Genomic DNA, 18,823 nt, shown 5'->3' on the forward strand with positions numbered 1-18,823 from the left:
ATGGTCGCCGCAGATGCAGCCATACCCTTCCGAGGTCCCTCAGGAAGGACATAAAGAGAATCCGACTTCCGAAAGGATTCAGTGGCCGACAGGTAAACCCTGATCGCCCTGACAACATCCAAGGAATGTAAAGCAAACTCCTTAGGATGTTTAGGGTTCGCACAAAGCGAAGGCAGAACAATGTCCTCATTAAGGTGAAAATCAGAAACCACCTTTGGAAGAAAGGACTGGTTGGGTCGCAAGACCACCTTATCCCTATGAACCACCAGGTAAGGGGAGCGGCAAGACAAAGCCGCCAATTCCAACACTCTGCGTGCTGAAGTGATCGCCACTAGAAAAGCAACCTTTTTTGACAGCAGAGGCAAAGAAATTTCCCTGATGTTTTCAAAGGGAGGACGTTGCAAAACGGACAGAACTAAGTTCAAGTACCAAGGAGGTAGAGGCGCCCTCCAAGGAGGGCCCAAGTGACGCACACCTTGAATAAAGGTGCGAATCAAAGAGTCAGACGCCAAGGGGCGCTGAAAAAGGACGGCCAGTGCAGACAGCTGGCCCTTAATCTTGGTCAACGTCAGGCGCTGATCCACACTAGTTTGTAGGAAGGCCAGCACCCTCGCCACCGAGTAGGCACGAGGAGGGAAGCCTCTGGATTCACAATAGGCAAAATAAGCCTTCCAAGTACAGTAATAGATCTTATCGGATGAGGCTTTCCTAGCCTTGAGCAGAGTAGGGATGACCTCCGATGAGAGACCCCTTTCTCTCAGGACCTGGCTTTCAACAGCCATGCCGTTAAAGCCAGCGACTGTAAAGCAGGATGGAAGATCGGTCCCTGAGACAGTAGATCGTCTCGTAACGGTAGCCGCCATGGAGGCTCGACGGCCAGTTGAATGATGTCCGCGTTCCAGGACCGGCGTGGCAAGTCCGGGGCCACCAGAATCACCAACTTCGATTCCCAGACCAACCTGCGCAGGAACCTGGACAACAACTGAATCGGAGGAAAGGCATATATCAGACGATACCGATGCCAAGGCACCACCAGCGCATCCGAGGCGTCTGCCAGCGGATCGCGCGTTCTTCCCACCTTGTTGTTTAGCCGGGACGCGAACAGATCCACATCCGGGGATCCCCATTTCGCACACAGCATCTGAAACACCTCTGGGTGCAGGGACTATTCCCCCTGGTCCAGGGTCTGGCGGCTCAGATAATCGGCCTGCCAGTTCTCCAAACCTGGAATGTGAACTGCCGAAATCGCCGGGACGTGAGTCTCGGCCCAAGACAGAATACTGGACACTTCCTGGGCCGCCCGGGCACTCTTGGTGCCCCCTTTGTGATTGATGTAAGCCACCGCAGTGGCGCTGTTCGTCTGCACCCGTACAGGGCGGCCCTGAAGACGATCCGACCAATGGATCAGGCACAGCCTGATCGCTCGCAATTCCAAGATGTTTATCGGTAGTGAGGATTCCTCCACCGACCAAGTGCCCTGGGCCGACAGGTTGCCCAGAACGCCACCCCAGCCCGACAGGCTGGCATCCGTGGCAATCACAGTCCACAGCAATGGCCGGAAGGATTTCCCCTCCCCCACCGCCGGGGACTGGAGCCACCACAGAAGATCCACTCTGGTTTGGCGACTCAGAGACACCCTGAGGTCCTGAGTGACGAGGACTCGTTGTCCCTGAGGGACCCGACCTCGTCCTGCAGGATCCGGAACTTGTCCTCCGGCAGAAACACCTTCGCTTGGGCGGAGTCCAGGACCATCCCCAGATACGGGAGACGAACCGAAGGAGTCAAAGTCGACTTCTGAGTGTTGATGGTCCATCCGAACTCCTGGAGTGTCGTAGTGGACAGATCGCGCAGCAGGATCTGACTGGCACTGGACCTTAACAGGAGATCGTCCAGATATCCCAAGACCGCAATGCCCTGTGCCCGTAACAGGCCCAGAACAGGAGCCAGCACTTTGGTAAACACCCTTGGACCAGAAGCGAGACCGAAAGGTAACGTCACAAACTGATAGTGTTCCTCCGCGACAGCGAATCGGAGGTACCTCTGATGACCCTTGAATATGGGGATGTGTAAATACGCATCCTTTAGGTCGATGGAAGCTAGGAAATCTCCCGGACTCAAGGAGGCCACCACCGAACGGAGGGATTCCATGCAGAATTTTTGAATGCGCATAAAGCACCTTGCCCTCCTTTCTGGGCACAGTGAACAGATTTGAATAAAACCCCCGAAATCTGTCCCGATGAGGCACCGGGACGACAACCCCTTGGGCGAGGAGATCCTGCACCGCCCGATGAAGATCGAGCAACCGATCCGCCAGGCTGCGAAAGGAATTAGATCTTGTAGCCCGATCAAATGATTTCCTGAACCCACCTCTCCGGAATCCGGAGCAGCCAAGGTTGGAGGAAACCGCGCAGACGTCCCCCCACCCCTGAAACGGGTGAGGGCGCCCCTTCAGGCAGTGGCGGACTGAGCCGCCGCACCAGCCTGGGCAGCCTTTGGCTTGCCCCCCCGGGGCTTTCTCTGGCCACCCTGGCCCTTGAAGGGTTTCCCCTTGTCCTGCGCCTTGAAGGCACGAAAGGACCCCTGATTCGGTTTAAAGAAAGGGCCCCGCTTACCGCGGAAGAACTTACCCTTAGGATTCTGGGGCAGCAGAGTGCTCTTGCCCCCAGTGACACCTTTAACCAATTCATCCAGGGAATCCCCAAAAAGACGATTCCCCACATAAGGGATGTCAGACACCGTCTTCCTGGAAGTCTGGTCAGCCGACCAGCTTTTTAACCAAATCAAGTGACGGTTAAGTACCGCGACCCCCGATAGGCGAGCCGCCAATGGGGCCTCATCCAAGGCCGCATCACACAGATACATGACCCCATGGTAAATCTGGTCCACCATCTCCAAGGTAGTAGGAGGGGCAGAATCAGTCACGAGGGTGCGTTTGAGCACCTTAGCCCAATCTGCCACAGCCTGAGCCACCATGACGGAGGCGAAAATAGGTTTGGAACCCGCCACCAGATAGGAATGGCGGGCAAGGGATTTCAGCCTCCCATCCATAGGGTCCCGGAACACCGGGGAATCCTCGGTGGGTACCAGAGTGGCCCTGTTCCAAGCTAGACACAGTGTGATCCACTTTAGGAGCCACAGTCCAGTGCGAATCCGTAGGAGACGCAAAAGGGTAACGGACTTGAAACAGTTTAGGCACCACAAAATTGCGCTTCAAATTGCGCCATTGTTCATTCACGGTTTCGTGGAACTCAGCGGGGCAAGGGAACACCTGCGCCGCCTTACGGGATCTGCGGGTACCAAAAGAGGGCCGCTTGCCCGGAGGATTGGGCCCATCCTCTAAACGTAGTGTATCCTTAATAGCAGTAATCAGCTCAGCCATAGCTGCGCGTTCTTCGGGCAACCAGGGGGGAATCATTTCCCTCCTCATCCTCCCCCTCCCCATCAGACTGGGAAGAACGAGACCCCTCAAGGGGCACACTGTCTACGGCAACCATATCAGAATCTGAATCAGAAGAAAGAGAAAGCCTAGGCCTCTTCTTAGTATCCCGTTCAGCCATCAAAAGATTCACTTTGGACGCTGAAGTCACAAGTGCAGCATTCAGAGCAGGCAGCGCAGAAGATCCAGAGGAACCTGAATCATCCACTAAGGCTGGGGGAAATTTGCGGTCCTGGGACTCCATCAGGAAAAAAACTTTTTTTTTTTCAAGGTACTGGCCCTTTAAGCGCACGGCGATCCCACCGCAGTACACCGCTATGAAGAACTATACAAGCAGACCCCACAAGTAGGAATGAGCTGACAGCCAGAGATATTCCCCACAAAAAACAGCAAAGACAGACCCCACAAGTGTTGCCACATGCCAGCCGATCTCCACTGCAGAGAAAAAGGAAGTGATGTCACTGCATGAGGCTGAACTAGGAAAAACAGTCTAAGGAAAAATGGTTGCCCATAGAAAGTAATGGGAGGCTCCGGGAAAATGGCCGCCGACATATGCACAGAAGAACACATTGCCACACACAAGATGGCGCCGTAAGATGCCAAAACACACTACATTCATTGCTGCAGAAGTGCCCACAGTGAAGCCAGCAGCACGCCCACACCTAAAATGGTGGACCGGCGGTTTTTCAACCCGCAGCGGTCGCCACACATTTCTGCACCTCCAACCACATACACAGTGTCACTCAGGAGAGGGACCCCCACAAACCCCCCACATAGCGATCCCGCTGTGATAGAGCCCCCGCAGGGACCGGGAGTAAGGGAGCCCCAAACACACAGACATGAGGGGATACCACAGACCATCAGACTGCCAGCCCCAGACAGAGGCCCCACACAGAATGTACTTACCAGTACCTGATGGCGTGGGGACCTCTCATCGACGGGAAGCCTCCCACCCCAGGTGGTGGGGGTGCCGTCAGCCAAAAAACGCAGGACGCTAGCAACGCACGGAATTGTGGGTGAGACGTCCAAGCGAAGTGGCCACCTCGCAGGCTTTGATCCCTGAGGACAGAGACAGGTCGGATGCGAGGCCAGGGCGTACGCATAGCCCGCTAAACGCTCGATGGCGGGCTGGGACTCCATAAGGCCCTCTGTCCTGGAACACCAGGACGACCAGTGCGACTCCCAGCTCCGCAACGCCGTCGTCATCCGAAGAATCGACTAACTAAATGCTGAAAAATAAACAGCTAGTAGTGTAAGAAAACACACTTGAGAAAATAAAATCATAAAACAGAAGAAAAGGCCGAGACCGTAGCCCCAGCACAGGGAGAGCCTATCTTACTCCTAACTAGGCAGAAGACAAACTGAGTTGGGAATGGCTGATAGCAGGGGGGTATTGGACCAGTGGGACAGCCCCCATAGGTGTGTCTATGTAAATTACTTTGTCTTTAACAAGTCTTATGCCTAGCTTGCTCCTATGGATAAGAGGTCAATACCCATTGGTGAAGACAATGAGTGGGCAGCGACTGTCAGAGGACGTAAGAGAAAGATGTATTCTCTCTTCTTCTATAGAAACCACACTTTTGCTGTAAGATGAATTTCCTGTTCCCCAGCCCTGAAGAGTATTCTCCATCTATTCCATTAATTACCAGTGTTTTATGACACAAATTCTGGTATCATAGACTCTTCAGTTGATCCCTCAGTGAGATGTATATAGAATGTTGATCTTAAAAGGTAAACAGGATATTCAGCTCAAAGCAAAAACTTGCCAACTGTGCCATATCTAGGGTAGAGTTTCACAGACCACAGGGAAAAAATGGCTCACTCACTCTACACAAAACTATGGGAGGTAGGAGTTCCACTTCAAGAGTTTTCCTGTCTCAACCACGTTCATTTTCATAACTGCACTAGAAAGGAAATTAATGGAATATTGGAATCACTCTGACTATTCTGGATAATAAACCCACTTCCCTGGTTCTCCACATTGATAAAGGAAATTTAAAACAAAATGACCCCTATAATTTCAGCATATGATTCTCAATGTGCTCATTACTCTAGCAATACCTGCTTGTACTTACCTGAATGTACAGGTTTTGCCATATTAGTCTCCATGCTATCATCATTTTCTTTTATTTGTGGCTTATAGGTACCCTTATAGGTATACTTCTGAGATTTTGAATGAGGATATTGACCCGATTCTCCATGACTTTGCTGATATTCCCCACGAAAATCCTTCTGATAACCACCTTCAGGACGGCCTCTCACGTGATAAGCTTGCTCTCTGGGTTCTCTCTGGTCGTGATATGATCGGTTTTCTTCATGATATGGTTGGTCTTCTCCATGATATGGTCGGTCTTTTCCACGATATGGTCGGTCTTTTCCACGATATGGTCGGTCTTTTGCACGATATGGTCGGTTTTCCCCACGATATGGACGCTTTTCTCCACGATATGGTCGATTTTCTCCACGATATGGTCGGTTTTCTTCATGATAATCATGGTATGTGGGCTCCTGATATTCCATATACTGACCGTCGTCGTAATTTCTGTCATGGCTTGTATTATGATTATACTCATCATAACTGTTATGGTCTCTGAAAAAATAAATAAATTGATTACTTTAAGTAGAATAAGGGATTTAACTTGCCATCTCTGGCACTGTGCTCACTACTGTCACATGTAAACACATTAACCGGCTTCTATGTTTAAAAGTAACAGCGTACCTCTCCCAGCAGCTCCCTCAGAACCCTCACTGCCCTGCACTATCCCTATGACAGGTGAGGAGAGGCGGAGGATTTACACAGCCACACTAGTCTCCTGAAGCCCTTGCCCCCCAGCCTGCACTTTCCTGCTGTAAGTTGTAGCTGCTCTTCTGCAGCAGCCCATCTCTCTGGTACTCGACTTGTGAGGGGGAGGGAATCTCTGTACAGGCAGAGTTTGGGGGAAGGTAGTTTTTAGTGGTAAACTGGCCTGTGAGAGATGCACCTTCTTCAACTCTGCACTGTCAACTCTTATATCCAGTTCATAATAATGCATTCATGAACCATGCACCCTGCGTGCAACGCGCTCATGAACTCTGTGCATAGCTCAATCCTGAAACCTGTGCGTAGCGCAATCCCTGCACCATACACGCAATGCACTCCTTAACCCTGTGCACAATGCACTCCTCAGCCCTGCACCCTGTGTGTAATGCACTCCAGAACCCTTCCACTCTTTATAATATGGACTCCTGAACCCTGTGTGAAATTGCACTCCTGAACCCTGCACTTTGTGGTGTGGTGTGTGGGGGAGAAGGGGGCGCTCTTGGCAAGCTCCCGTATCTATTCATCAATGAAAAAGCCCAGAGTAGAATAAATGCCAGAATTAGCATCAAATATACATTATATAAATAGGAATATGAATTAAAATGCCTTAGTAAAGAGAATAATATATCAATTTAACCGCTTTACGACCGCCCGCCATAGTTATTCTGCGGCAGGCAGCCGCTCCTGCCCAAACCGCCGTAGGTATACGCAGGGAGCTAGGGGGTGAGCGCACGCCAGCGGCGGTGCGCTCCCATCTCTGCTTGTCAGAGGGGAAGCCGATGCACAGAGCAGACGGCTCCGATTGCCGTCTGACACCTGCGATCGTTCCCTGCTAAGAGAGAAGGGCGGGCAGCTGTTATAAATACAGCTGACCGTTCTTCCTGGAATGATCATAGAGCCCCTGTGATCCTTCTATATAGGATCGCAGGTCTCTATGGTCATTTCATAAGCCACGCCCCCCCCCCCCACAGATTGAATCACTTCCCCAGGCTCACATTTAACCCCTTGATCACCCACAATGTTAACCCCTTCCTTGCCAGTGTCATTATTACAGTAACAGTGCATATTTTTTAGCACTGATTACTGTAGTAATGTCACTTGTCCCCCCAAAAGTGTCAAAAATGCCGGTCAGGGGTCCGATCTGTCCATCGCAATGTTGCAGTCCTGCAAAAAAAATCGCAGATCGCCGCCATTACCAGTAAAAACAAATTTTAAAAATAAATAAAAATGAAAAATCTTTCCCGTAGTTAGTAGACGCATTAACTTTTGCGCAAACCAATCAAATTACGCTTATTGCAATTTTTTTTACCAAAAATATGTAGCAGAAAATCAGCCTAAAATGTTAAAAAAAATTTTGATTTTTACATTTATTTTTTGGGAATGTTCTATAGCAGAATGTGAAAAAAAATGGATTTTTGTAAAATCTTACCGTAAAATCCTTTTCTCTTAAGCTCATTGACAGACGTAGTCCTCCTTGATTAATATCAACTCGGGTTATACTGGCCTCTACAGGAGTAGGACTAGACAGGAAAGAAAACGTTCTGGCCACACCCTAGGGGCAGTCCCAGAGGGTATATCCTCTCACTTCCTGCTACAGCAAATCAGTTATGTCACAAAGCAGTGTTTAGAGAATTTAACCCAACCCAACTCAAAAACAGAGGGGTACTACGTCTGTCAATGAGCTTAAGAGAAAAGGATTTTCTGGTAAGATTTTACAAAAATCCATTTTTCTCTGTCGCTCATTGACAGACCTAGTCCTCCTTGATTAATATCAACTCGGGACGTCCCAAAGCAGTGCCACAAATGAGGGGTGGGAAAATGGAAATCAAAATCCAATCTAGAAGGCCCAACCGGTGCCAACTGGAAGTTATAAAGGCTCATCAATCACACGATGAGACTCAACTGAAATTCCAACGGAAAAAAACCCTCGAGGTAGACCACCGGTCTCCTCAAATTGCGGCCTGCAAAACCTTGCGGCCAAATGAGGCATCCGTCGATGCCATCACATCAACTTTATAAAATTTTGTAAAGGTATGAACCGACGACCAGGTAGTCGCCTTGCACACCTGGACCACTGACGCCTGATGGCGGTAGGCCCAGGAAGTACTGAGCGCTCGAGTGGAGTGCGCCTTAACAGGGAACGGAGGATTCCGACCCTTAATAGAATAAGCCTGTACAACCGTCTGTCTAATCCATTTGGAGATAGTCGCGGCAGATGCAGGCAACCCCTTTCTGGGGCCATCCGTGATCACAAAAAGTGAATCCGTCTTACGGAACGATTCCGTAGTCTTCAGGTATACCCTGATTGCCCGAACCACATCCAAGGAATGCAACGCATATTCCTGAGGATGATTGGGCTTAGGACACAAGGAAGGTAGCACAATATCTTCATTCAGATGAAAATCTGAAACCACCTTAGGAAGAAAGGATGGCTTCGGATGAAGAACTACTTTATCCCTATGAGCCACTAGATATGGGGAATGGCATGATAATGCAGCCAGTTCTGACACCCTGCGTGCAGAAGTGATAGCCACCAAGAAGGCCACCTTCTGGGATAATGTAAGCAAGGGAATCTCCCTGATATTTTCAAAGGGAGGTTTCTGAAGAACCGACCAACACCAAATTAAGATCCCAGGGCGGTAAGGGCGCGTGCACTGGTGGAGCACCCCCTGGACACCAAGGAATGAGTAGCCCAAGGCTTCTGAAAGAAGATTGCTAATGCTGAAACCTGACCCTTGATAGTGCTCAAGGATAGTTTCTGCTCAACCCCCTTTTGCAGAAAAGCTGTAATGTTCCGGTACCTTTGGTACCCTAAATTACACTTTCCACAAGTGTATGCGCCCCACCATTTACTTTTGGAAAGGTGCGCATACACCTTTAAGACTGGAGCTGTCATCACCCAGCGCCGGACTAGATGGCTATTTAAAGCGCCGGTTCTCACTCACATGTGTTCGTTCAAACACCTTTACCTGGATGCTAACCTTGCTTGAAGCTTCCATGCTTGCAAGCTTACCTCGCTGACGGAACCTCGCCGCGCTGATCCCTGTATCCCGCTACTGGATCATCCGCCACTCCTGAACCACCCTTCGGCTGTATCGCTAATAGTGCTAAGTACCCCGCAGGGGAATTCTCTATAAACTTATACTAAGCTTACACTATCTAGCTCTGCATAGTAAAGACTGTTTATCACATCTGCATAACTAGATTGCTAGCTCTTGAGACTACTGCTACTTTTCTGCACTGGGTTGATCTCTTTTGTATGTCCACCTGCTATTCTGTCATCTGCTACCATACAACATTGCTAAACCTTCCTGCATCCATCTGCTACTGTCTCACCTTCAAGTGTCTATCACCTACCACCTCCACTCAACCTATCCCTCAACCTTCATCATTGTGTTACCACATACATAAAGTCATTCTAGGAACCAGCTTGCTAATTGTGTGTATTTACTGGCTGAAATAAGACCTTCCACACATGATGAGTCATTGAGGTTGGGAATGGTATCTCAGCATATCTCTTACATGACTACTGACGTGGAACTATTTCTGCAGCTGAAAATCCACACCATATAAGAAACGCAGAAGCGTTACAAAAGCCAAGATTCGGGTCACCGAATAGGTACGTGGGGGAAATTCCAAAGATTCACACCACGCGATATAAGTCTTCCATGTGCGATAATAGACTTTGCTGGAAGTCGCTTTCCTTGCTTTAATTAGAGTAGGAATAACTGAAGCTGACGACCCTCTGTCCTTCAGTACCTGGGTCTCAATAGCCAGGCCATTAAAACCAGCGACTGTAAAGCACGATGGAAGATCGGTCCTCGAGACCGCAGATCCTCCCTGAGAGGAAGTCTCCAAGGAGCGTCCGCGACTAGCCTGTCCAAGTCGGCGTACCCGGCTTGACGAGGCCAGCTTGGAATTTCCAGGATAACTGGAGTTCCCTCCACCTCTATCCTGCGGAGAAATCTCAGCAGCAATTTGAGAGGCTGCGTCCGCTAGAGGATCGTGGGTGCGAGCCCTGTTGAGCCAACCTACCAACAGATCCATATCCGGGGTGCCCCAATGAAGGGACAGCTGGTGAAATACCTTTGGATGAAGAGACTATTCCTCTTGATCCAGAATCTGACGGCTGAAATAATCTGCCTGTCCACCCCCCTGATAAATATCGCGGCGAGAACTGGAACAACTGTTCCCCCAATAAGAATGTTGGCCACTTCTATGGCCGCCAGGGCACTCTTGGTGCCCCTTGGTGATCGACATAAGTCATGACCGTGGCATAGTCCGATTGGATCCGAACCGGGCTGCCCTGGAGCTGCTCGGTCCAGTAAATCAGACAAAGTCTGATCGCTCTCAGTTCCAACACATTTATCGGTAACCTGGAATTTATCAGAAGAAATTACTTCCCCTGGCTGAGCATCGGAGACCGAAGCCACCAGACCAGAGCCTCCCTGGTCCGCTCACTCAATCGGATCCGATTGTCCAGGGAATCGGGATTCCGATTCCATATGAGAAGAATCTCCTCTTTGGAGAATTTGGGTATGAGACTGGGCAAATGGTACTGCCTCTAAGGAGGCGACCATCAATCCCAGCCAGCTGACGGACAGCAACATCCGAATCATTGACTGAATCTTCTGGAGTTTCTCCGCATGGAGAAACACTCTTGCCAAGGATGTATCCAAAATTAGGCCCAGATAGTTCAGTCTCCTGGTGGGAACCAGGGATGATCTTTGGGAAAAGCAACGAAAACGCTGATGTCCTGCGAAGATAGGGATATGAGGATAGGCATCCTAAATGTTTATGGAGGCCAGGAAATCCCCCTGATGCAGGGAGGCCACCACTGTATGGATGGACTCCATCTCTTCCAAGACCAGAATTGGACGCACCTAGCCCCTTTTCCTGGGCATTGTGAACAAGTTCGACTAGAACTACTCCAAGGAATGGGAACTACCACTGCTTGTTGTATCAAGCTGTCCCCCGCAAAGCTTTTTAAGCGACCCGGGGATGTCGAATATTGGAAGGGAAGAATCGCACCGGTGGAAGTGATCGAAACTCGATCTTGTATCCCGATCATATGACCTTGCGAACCCCTTTATCCGGGATTCTGGAAAGCCCTGGATCCGGAAACCGGTGAAGACGTCCCCCCACCCTAGAGATGGGTGGGGCCCATTCTGTCAATCCAACGGGATAACAGTGGCTTTATTTAGTCTGGAAATCGGTGAGTCCACTATTGGTGGTACCGTCCATCTTTGAAATGAGGGATTCCTCAAAATGATAGCGCCTAGCAATGCGTTTGGAAATAGCAGGGCTCATTTACGGACGACCCTATTTGTGCAAGGGAAACCCTTCACCATTTTGGTAGGCTTGCCCTAAAAAGGAATATGAGTCTCAGCTACCTCTGCCGGTGTAACCTCAAGATTTAAGGTTTCCCGGACAGACACAACTAGTGCTTCCACCAACGCTTCTTGTGCTATGGCGGAGGCAGAAGCGTCCTCCTTACTGTCTGAGGAGACCGTACCTGAGACAACAACCCCAGAAAAGGGACTGCAATGACCAGCTCAGAATCCGTATCTGAGGTATCAGATGACATAGGGGTAGGCGGGGGTCGCTCTTCTTGACCCCCGTCCCTGACAGGCTACCTCCACCCGGGATACCAAAGACTCCAAAACTGCTGATAATGCATCATCACAAGTGGGGTACTGGAGGGTCCTGCGGCCACCCTGAGGGGATCAGGTGGGGATACATGTGTGGCAGGGTTCATGTAACAAGACACTTGCCAGCAAACACAAAAAAATTAATTGCAAGAAAAAAAACATTTTTTTTTTTTAACTTAGTCCCCCAGCGCAGTAGCGCCCCTCAGTCTACCTGCTTGGACCCCTCAGAAAGAGAGAGAGAGAGAGAGAGAGACCCCAAGGCTCACCTGATGCACAGAAGTTTCTTATCAACCTGCTTCCAGCACTGTCTGTTACAGACAGGAAGTCTTTGGCTTGCTTTCCCTGGGCCAAGGAGGCGGCTCCGCCCCTTTACACACCTTCTGGCGCCTCCCAATTACTCCACGAGGTGTTTGGTCACCTCAAACATGGCCGCCCCCATGCTGGAGACACAAGGCTACGCCAATATGGCGGCCTTGTGCGATCTGCAGAAAAATGGCGGCGGCCTGTGTAGGATAGCGGCGGCTTGCCAGCTAGCAGCGGCCTGCGGGATGTGTGCATTCGGCCTGTGCGGCCTGCGGAAGTGCCTCGGCCTGCTGGAGGTGTCCTCGGTCTGCGGGAGGCTGTGTGGCCTGTGGAAGTGACCGGCTTTCTGGAGGGATGGCGATCTGTGGCTGCAGTAACTCAGGCATAGGCATCGGCCTGTGTACACACTAGACAGGAAGGATACCTCTATACCTCAATAGTAATGCCTTTTAGTAGTCTGCCACTGACTTCAGTCACCCTTACAGTCATATAGTGACTTTAGATAGTCAGCTCCCAAACCAAGCCTCCTGGTTTCTATTCACAAAAATCACACTCAAATTGGGGGATCTGTGACCTGTTATAGGATAGAGGGGAGACCCAGAAACTGAGTGTCCGACCGTCTCAGAGAGGGGCCCGCGTCCACCAACAAACCCGACAGGGGGAGAGGGGGAACATTCTACTCACCATACCGGAACCAGGCGGGCGCCAACTCCTGACAGAACCCCTCTCCACCGGGGTGGGGGGGCTGTCGACCAATACGGACGCCGTGACTCTGTTGGTCATTGGCGTCCAGGCGAGACGTTTAACTCGCAGGGTCAGTCCGCGTCCAGTGGGACTATGTCGCGGCCGACCCAGCGCGGAGCTATGGCCTGCACGCGCTCGTAGGCTGAACTGGGGTGACCACTGGATCTCAACATCCAGCCCGTCGCCCAGTTTCAGCGTACTTGCTTGACACTGGGCGACGGACTGGAACACTGGAGAAAAAAAGCTGTCTAAAAAAGTATTTCTAAAAAAATCCTGCCAGGACCGAAGATCCTAGCAAGGAATCTAGGTCCTTACTCCTAACTAGACAGAAAAAAACTGATTTGCTGTAGCAGGAAGTGAGAGGATATACCCTCTGGGACTGCCCCTAGGGTGTGGCCAGAACGTTTTCTTTCCTGTCTAGTCCTACTCCTGTAGAGGGCAGTATAACCCGAGTTGATATTAATCAAGGAGGACTACGTCTGTCAATGAGCGACAGAGAAATATTGTTTTTTTTTTGTTTTGTTTTTTAAGAATTGCTCTTTTTTTGTATATAGCGCAAAAAATTTAAAAATCGCAAAGGTGATCAAACACCAACAAAATAAAGCTCTATTTGTGGGAAAAAAGGACATCAATTTTATTTAGGTACAGCATCTCATGACCGCGCAATTGTCCGTTAAATGAATGCACTGACGAATCGCAAAATATGGCCTGGTCATTAAGGGGGCAAATCCTTCCGACCCAGAAGTGGTAAAAAAAAAAAAAAAAATTGAGGTTTGTTTCAAGACTTTGAAACAATCTAGAAGACAGAATAAAAAGGGTAACAAATGTCTCTTGCATATTGTGACTAAAAAGGCAGGATTTATCTAAGCTGCAAAAGGCCACTGTAATCAAAAAGTATTTATATGCATATTTTGAAAAAATATACATCATAATGTTCAAAATTTGTGCCATGCAGCAGCATAGTTAAGGTGTATGCTCAACAGCACCCTTTAACCAGTCTGTAATGCACAATTGTATACTAGACAACCTCTGAGACAATTGGCCTAGATCTTTCTAATGTAAAACATTTGTAAATCACTATGGATATATATTGGACTGTATACATATTAACCACTTAAGCCCCGGAGGATTTTCCTGCTAAACCACCAGGGGGTATTTTGCGATTCGGCACTGCGTGACTTTAACGGACAATTGCGCGGTCGTGCGACGCTGTACCTAAACGAATTTGACGTCCTTTTTTTCCCACAAACAGAGCTTTCTTTTGGTGGTATTTGATCACCCGTGCAATTTTTACTTTTTGCGCTATAAACAAAAAAAGAGCGTACATTTTGCAAAAATAACAATATTTTTCACATTTTTTTATATGAAATTCCCCAAAAAAAATGTAAAAATCAAAATTTTTTAACATTTTCGGCCAATTTGTTTTATGCTACCTATGTTTGGTAAAAAAAAAAAAAAAATCGCAAAAAGCGTATTTTGATTGGTTTGCGCAAAAGTTATCGCGTTTACTAACAAAGGGAAAGATTTTTGTAATTTTTGTTGTTTTTTTTTTAACGTGCAATGGCGGCAATCTGCGATTTTTTTTGCAGTACTGCGACATTGCGGCGGACAGATCGGACCCTTGACTGACATTTTTGACACTTTTGGGGTTACCAGTGACATTTCTACAGTAATCAGTGCTATACATATGCACTGTTACTGTAAAAATACACTGGTAGTGAAGGGGTTAACTTTATTTGGGAGGGAGGGGCTGTGTGTATCCCTAGGGGCGTGCTTTCTACTGTGATTGGCTGTGGCTTGAGCTGTAAGGACACTGATCAACGGATCTGTATACTAGATCCGTGTGATCAGTGTCTTTACAGCGAGGAGAATGACAGGTGGCTTGTTTACACAAGCTGCCTGACATTCTCCCTCTCCCCCGCCGAGTGACCGGCGGACATCGGGTCCGCTGGTCACACGCGCGGGGGGGTGCGGGCGCACGCGCGCTCCCCAGAGCCTCACAGGCGAGCGACGTAGACCTACGTCACTCTGCCTGTGAGGGGCTGACTGCCGCAGTAAATATACTGTGAGCAGGCGGCAAGCAGTTAAGAGTGCGATATAGAAAAATTTAAGCTGGACTCCATGCCGAAATAAAAATGATCTATTTTATCCAGCTTTGGATTCTTCTGAATAAAATATGGCTTCTTGTACCAATTAGAAAAATTTGGATTTTGACTTCCCAGTAACTTCCATTTCGGGGTATAGTTTAGGACACAGGCAGAATATTTATAGACCCTGGGTTATAGGCTAGTCCCATCTTGTTTTTCCATAGGCTAGTACCTTTAGGTGACTGGACACTAGGAAGCATTTGAGGACATGCTTGGGGTGCTTCCCTTATAACCCTACACCACGAGTTTTGTAGCAAGCAAGCAATGCAGAGTAACTAATGGGAGGGAGGGTGTTCTGCACTGTATTGATATTGACGTTAAAAGCAAGTCAAAATTACCCTTTTTTAAATTCATACAGTACATAACAGGACACAGACCAAGTATATTCATAGATCCTGGGATATCCCCATGCAATGAATGAGAAGGGTGGGCAACAACTAGGAAAACTGAACTGTGCCAACAGGCCCAACAACAAGGGTCAAAAAGACCCAAGTTCAGAGTGCTGCTGCAAGAACCCTACAAATGACAGCTGCATCCACAGAAGATTGGATGTCCACCTGGAAGAACTTTGAAGAAGCATCAACAAAGGACCAGGTAGTGGCCTTAAAGTGATAGTAAAGGTTCAAACTTTTTTTTTTTTTTAATTTTAAACATATTTTTTTACTTACCTGCTCTGTGCAATGGTTTTGCACATAGGGCTGTGAATACTTAATAGTATGTACATGTGATTTTTCATTTTAAAAAATTTGCAAGGATTTCAAACAAACTTCTTTCCCGTTGTTATTGTGGGGTATTGTTTGTAGAATTTTTGAGGAAAATAATGTAATCCATTTTAGAATAAGGCTGTAACATAACAAAATGTGTTCCAGATGCACTGTACATACGTATATGTATTTTATGGTTTATGTATGAGAGCGCTGCACACACATTTATTATATATAACAATATAATTATAGTTATATTATTATAGAATTATAGTTATATAATTATAGTTACATAGTTACATACATAGTAGGCGAGGTTGAATAAAGACAAAAGTCCATCCAGTTCAACCTGTGTAGGTGTGTGTGGCTGTAATCATCTCACATACCCCTGAATGTTCTGATTCTTGAGATGTACGTCTAAGAGTCTTTTGAAAGCCACCATACTACCCGCAGAAACCACCTCTTGTGGTAGAGAATTCCACAATCTTGTAGCATTATATATGTGTATGTATTTTTTTTTTTTTTCCACGGAGCAGATTTTTAAAAGTGATCACCTAGCCAAAAACCCCAATGTTTGCTGACAGTTGGAAGGAAGACAAGTCCTCCAGGAGAAGGTTCAGTAAACTGAGACCTGGATGCCCTGAGTTTTGAGAAAGGCAAGAAGAATAGCCAGAACCTGTGTGAACATGCTGCTTGATTTAAGAAAACGTAAGCAATGAGGGATAGAAACCACCAACTGAACTCACAGGTCTGGGACATCTGTGACCCAGAGAAAGACAAACTTGACCATTAAATATCAAGGCTAAAGGCTCACACTGTCCGTGTCTCTCACCGTTTGGCCGTCATGCGGTCACCGCCGGCGGAGAGGACTGAAGACAGCCGCTGGAAGCCGTTTGTGACGTAGCTGCGTGGTCACGCCCAACGCTTTTTGGCATTAACTTTGTCAGAGGGCGTTCCTTGAGCCTTGATATTTGATGCATTGCTTTTTATATTTATTCACTATGTAAGTGCAAAACGAGAAGGGGAGTTCTGTGTAGATCAATAACGTTTACAGACTTATAAAATTATCCCATCAAAACCACAAAGATTGCACAGTCCATCAGATAGAATAGAGTGTCTTGAGGGCGCGAACATACGGCAACCGGAAATTCTTGGAGGTCACGAACGGTGCGGCTTAGGAGTCTCTACACCGGCGTGGAGCGGGTGAGGGAAGCCAGGATCGTCCGTGAGTGTCCTCGCTCAATATATTTACTGCATTGTCATCATTTATTTTTGTGAGTGGATATTTTTTTGGTTTAATAAAATTAGAGTTTCAAAACAGTATCACACTAGTGCGGCCCTTTCTGTCTGTTTTTTCCCCCAACCGTGGTTATCTATTGGGAGACTGTAGAGGAGCGGAGGAGAGGGTTGTGCTGTAGCTTAAAGGACCCGAAGTGGATACTATCAGCGCTGGACACAGAGATCAGGATCCAGGCCACTGTGGTGATTATCTATTATGCCCTTCTGCCTTATCCATGAGAGTGGGTTCTGGTGAGTTACCATCTTCACTCTGTTTTCACAGCGGTGAAGGTGTGTGAGGTGGTCTTGGCTGCACACTGGGATTCCTGTGGGTGTGATCTGTAATTTAGTTTATCCATCATTCTTTACTGTTAGAGCTACAAGATTGTGGAATTCTCTACCACAAAAGGTGGTTTCTGCGGGAAGTATGGTGGCTTTCAAAAGACTCTTAGACGTACATCTCAAGGATCAGAACATTCAGGGGTATGTGAGATGATTACGGCTACACACACCTACACAGGTTAAACTGGATGGACTATTGTCTTTATTCAACCTCACCTACTATGTAACTATGTAATCATTATTAAGACTCTGTCAAGACACTCTATTCTATCTGATGGCCTGTGCAATCTTTGTGGTTTTGATGGGATCATTTTATTGTTGCCCTGGACCATATTTCGTCTGCGCTACTAATACCAATTATGTTCTTTTAGATTTAATGGTGTTTTTTTAAAATGTTTTGCCTTTAAGTAGCTGCGACTTGTCTGTGATTAGACATAACATTGAGGGATATTGTATTTTGTTCATTCTGAGCGCAGGGGACCATTGTATTTGTTTTTCTGTGGTATTTTTTTATGAAGTTTACAGCCTACACTATGAGCTGTCCTTTTTTCTTATGATGCTGGGACCGTTTGTTACTCTATTTGGAGAGGACAAGATCAGCCTGCTAAGAGATGGTGGCCGGTGTCTGGTGTTATGAGATCAATGCCTTACTGATTCTGACTAGCGGCGAGTTTTCTACCATAAGGGGGAGGATTTCCACGAGGTGTGGTAACGGTCAAGTTTGTCTCCTGCCATACACATCCCTCCAGTTTGTTTTCTTCAATCACTGCTGTATCACATGGTGTGTTGCCAATTATGGATTAGTGGACTGTCAATATGTGACTGCCATCTATTTATTGATTCATTCATTTATATATTTACAGCACTTGTGTGCTTTTATTTATTCAGCACTGCCAAAAAAAAGTTTTCATTTTCTTTCCACATTTTACAAAAACTTGTGGGAAAAAAATAACATGTTCAAAAGACTCATTATGCCTCATACAATATACGTTGGGGTGTTTGCTTTCCAAAATGGGGTCTTTTTGTGGGTAATTCCATTGTCCTGGTGAACCAGGGCCTTCAAAAGTGTAATAGGTTGTAATGAAATTATATGTGTAATTTATGCTCCTAGAACACCTGACGGTGCTCCTTGCATGTTGGGCCTCTGTATGTGGCCAGGCTGTGTAAAAGTCTCACACGTGTGGTATTGCCATACTCAGGAGGAGTAGCGTAATGTATTTTGGGGTGTAATTGCAAGTATGCATATACTGTGTGTGAGAAATAACTTGTTATTATGACGACAATTTTGTGTAAAAAAATAAAAATTATTTCTTCATTTTCCCAAGAACTGTGGGAAAAAATTACAACTTCAAAAAACTCATCATGCCTCTTACTAAATACCCTGGAATGTCTACTTTCCAAAAAGGGGTAATTTGGGG

At 47.4% G+C, this 18,823-nt stretch overlaps 1 protein-coding gene across 5 annotated transcripts in view; it reads right to left on the minus strand.

The window, feature by feature from the left end:
• Positions 1–18,823, minus strand: part of LOC309547692 (uncharacterized protein) — a 149,967-nt gene that overhangs the window by 53,901 nt on the left and 77,243 nt on the right. For all 5 annotated transcript variants that reach the window (XM_082247619.1, XM_082247615.1, XM_082247618.1 and 2 more), the window contains exon 4: positions 5,512–6,026. In XM_082247619.1, the coding sequence (XP_082103745.1) occupies positions 5,512–6,026 (515 nt within the window). The remainder of the gene's footprint in view (positions 1–5,511; positions 6,027–18,823) is intronic.

Source organism: Pelophylax lessonae (genome assembly GCF_965119305.1).
Source record: "Pelophylax lessonae genome assembly, chromosome: 2".
Lineage (NCBI taxonomy): Eukaryota > Metazoa > Chordata > Amphibia > Anura > Ranidae > Pelophylax > Pelophylax lessonae.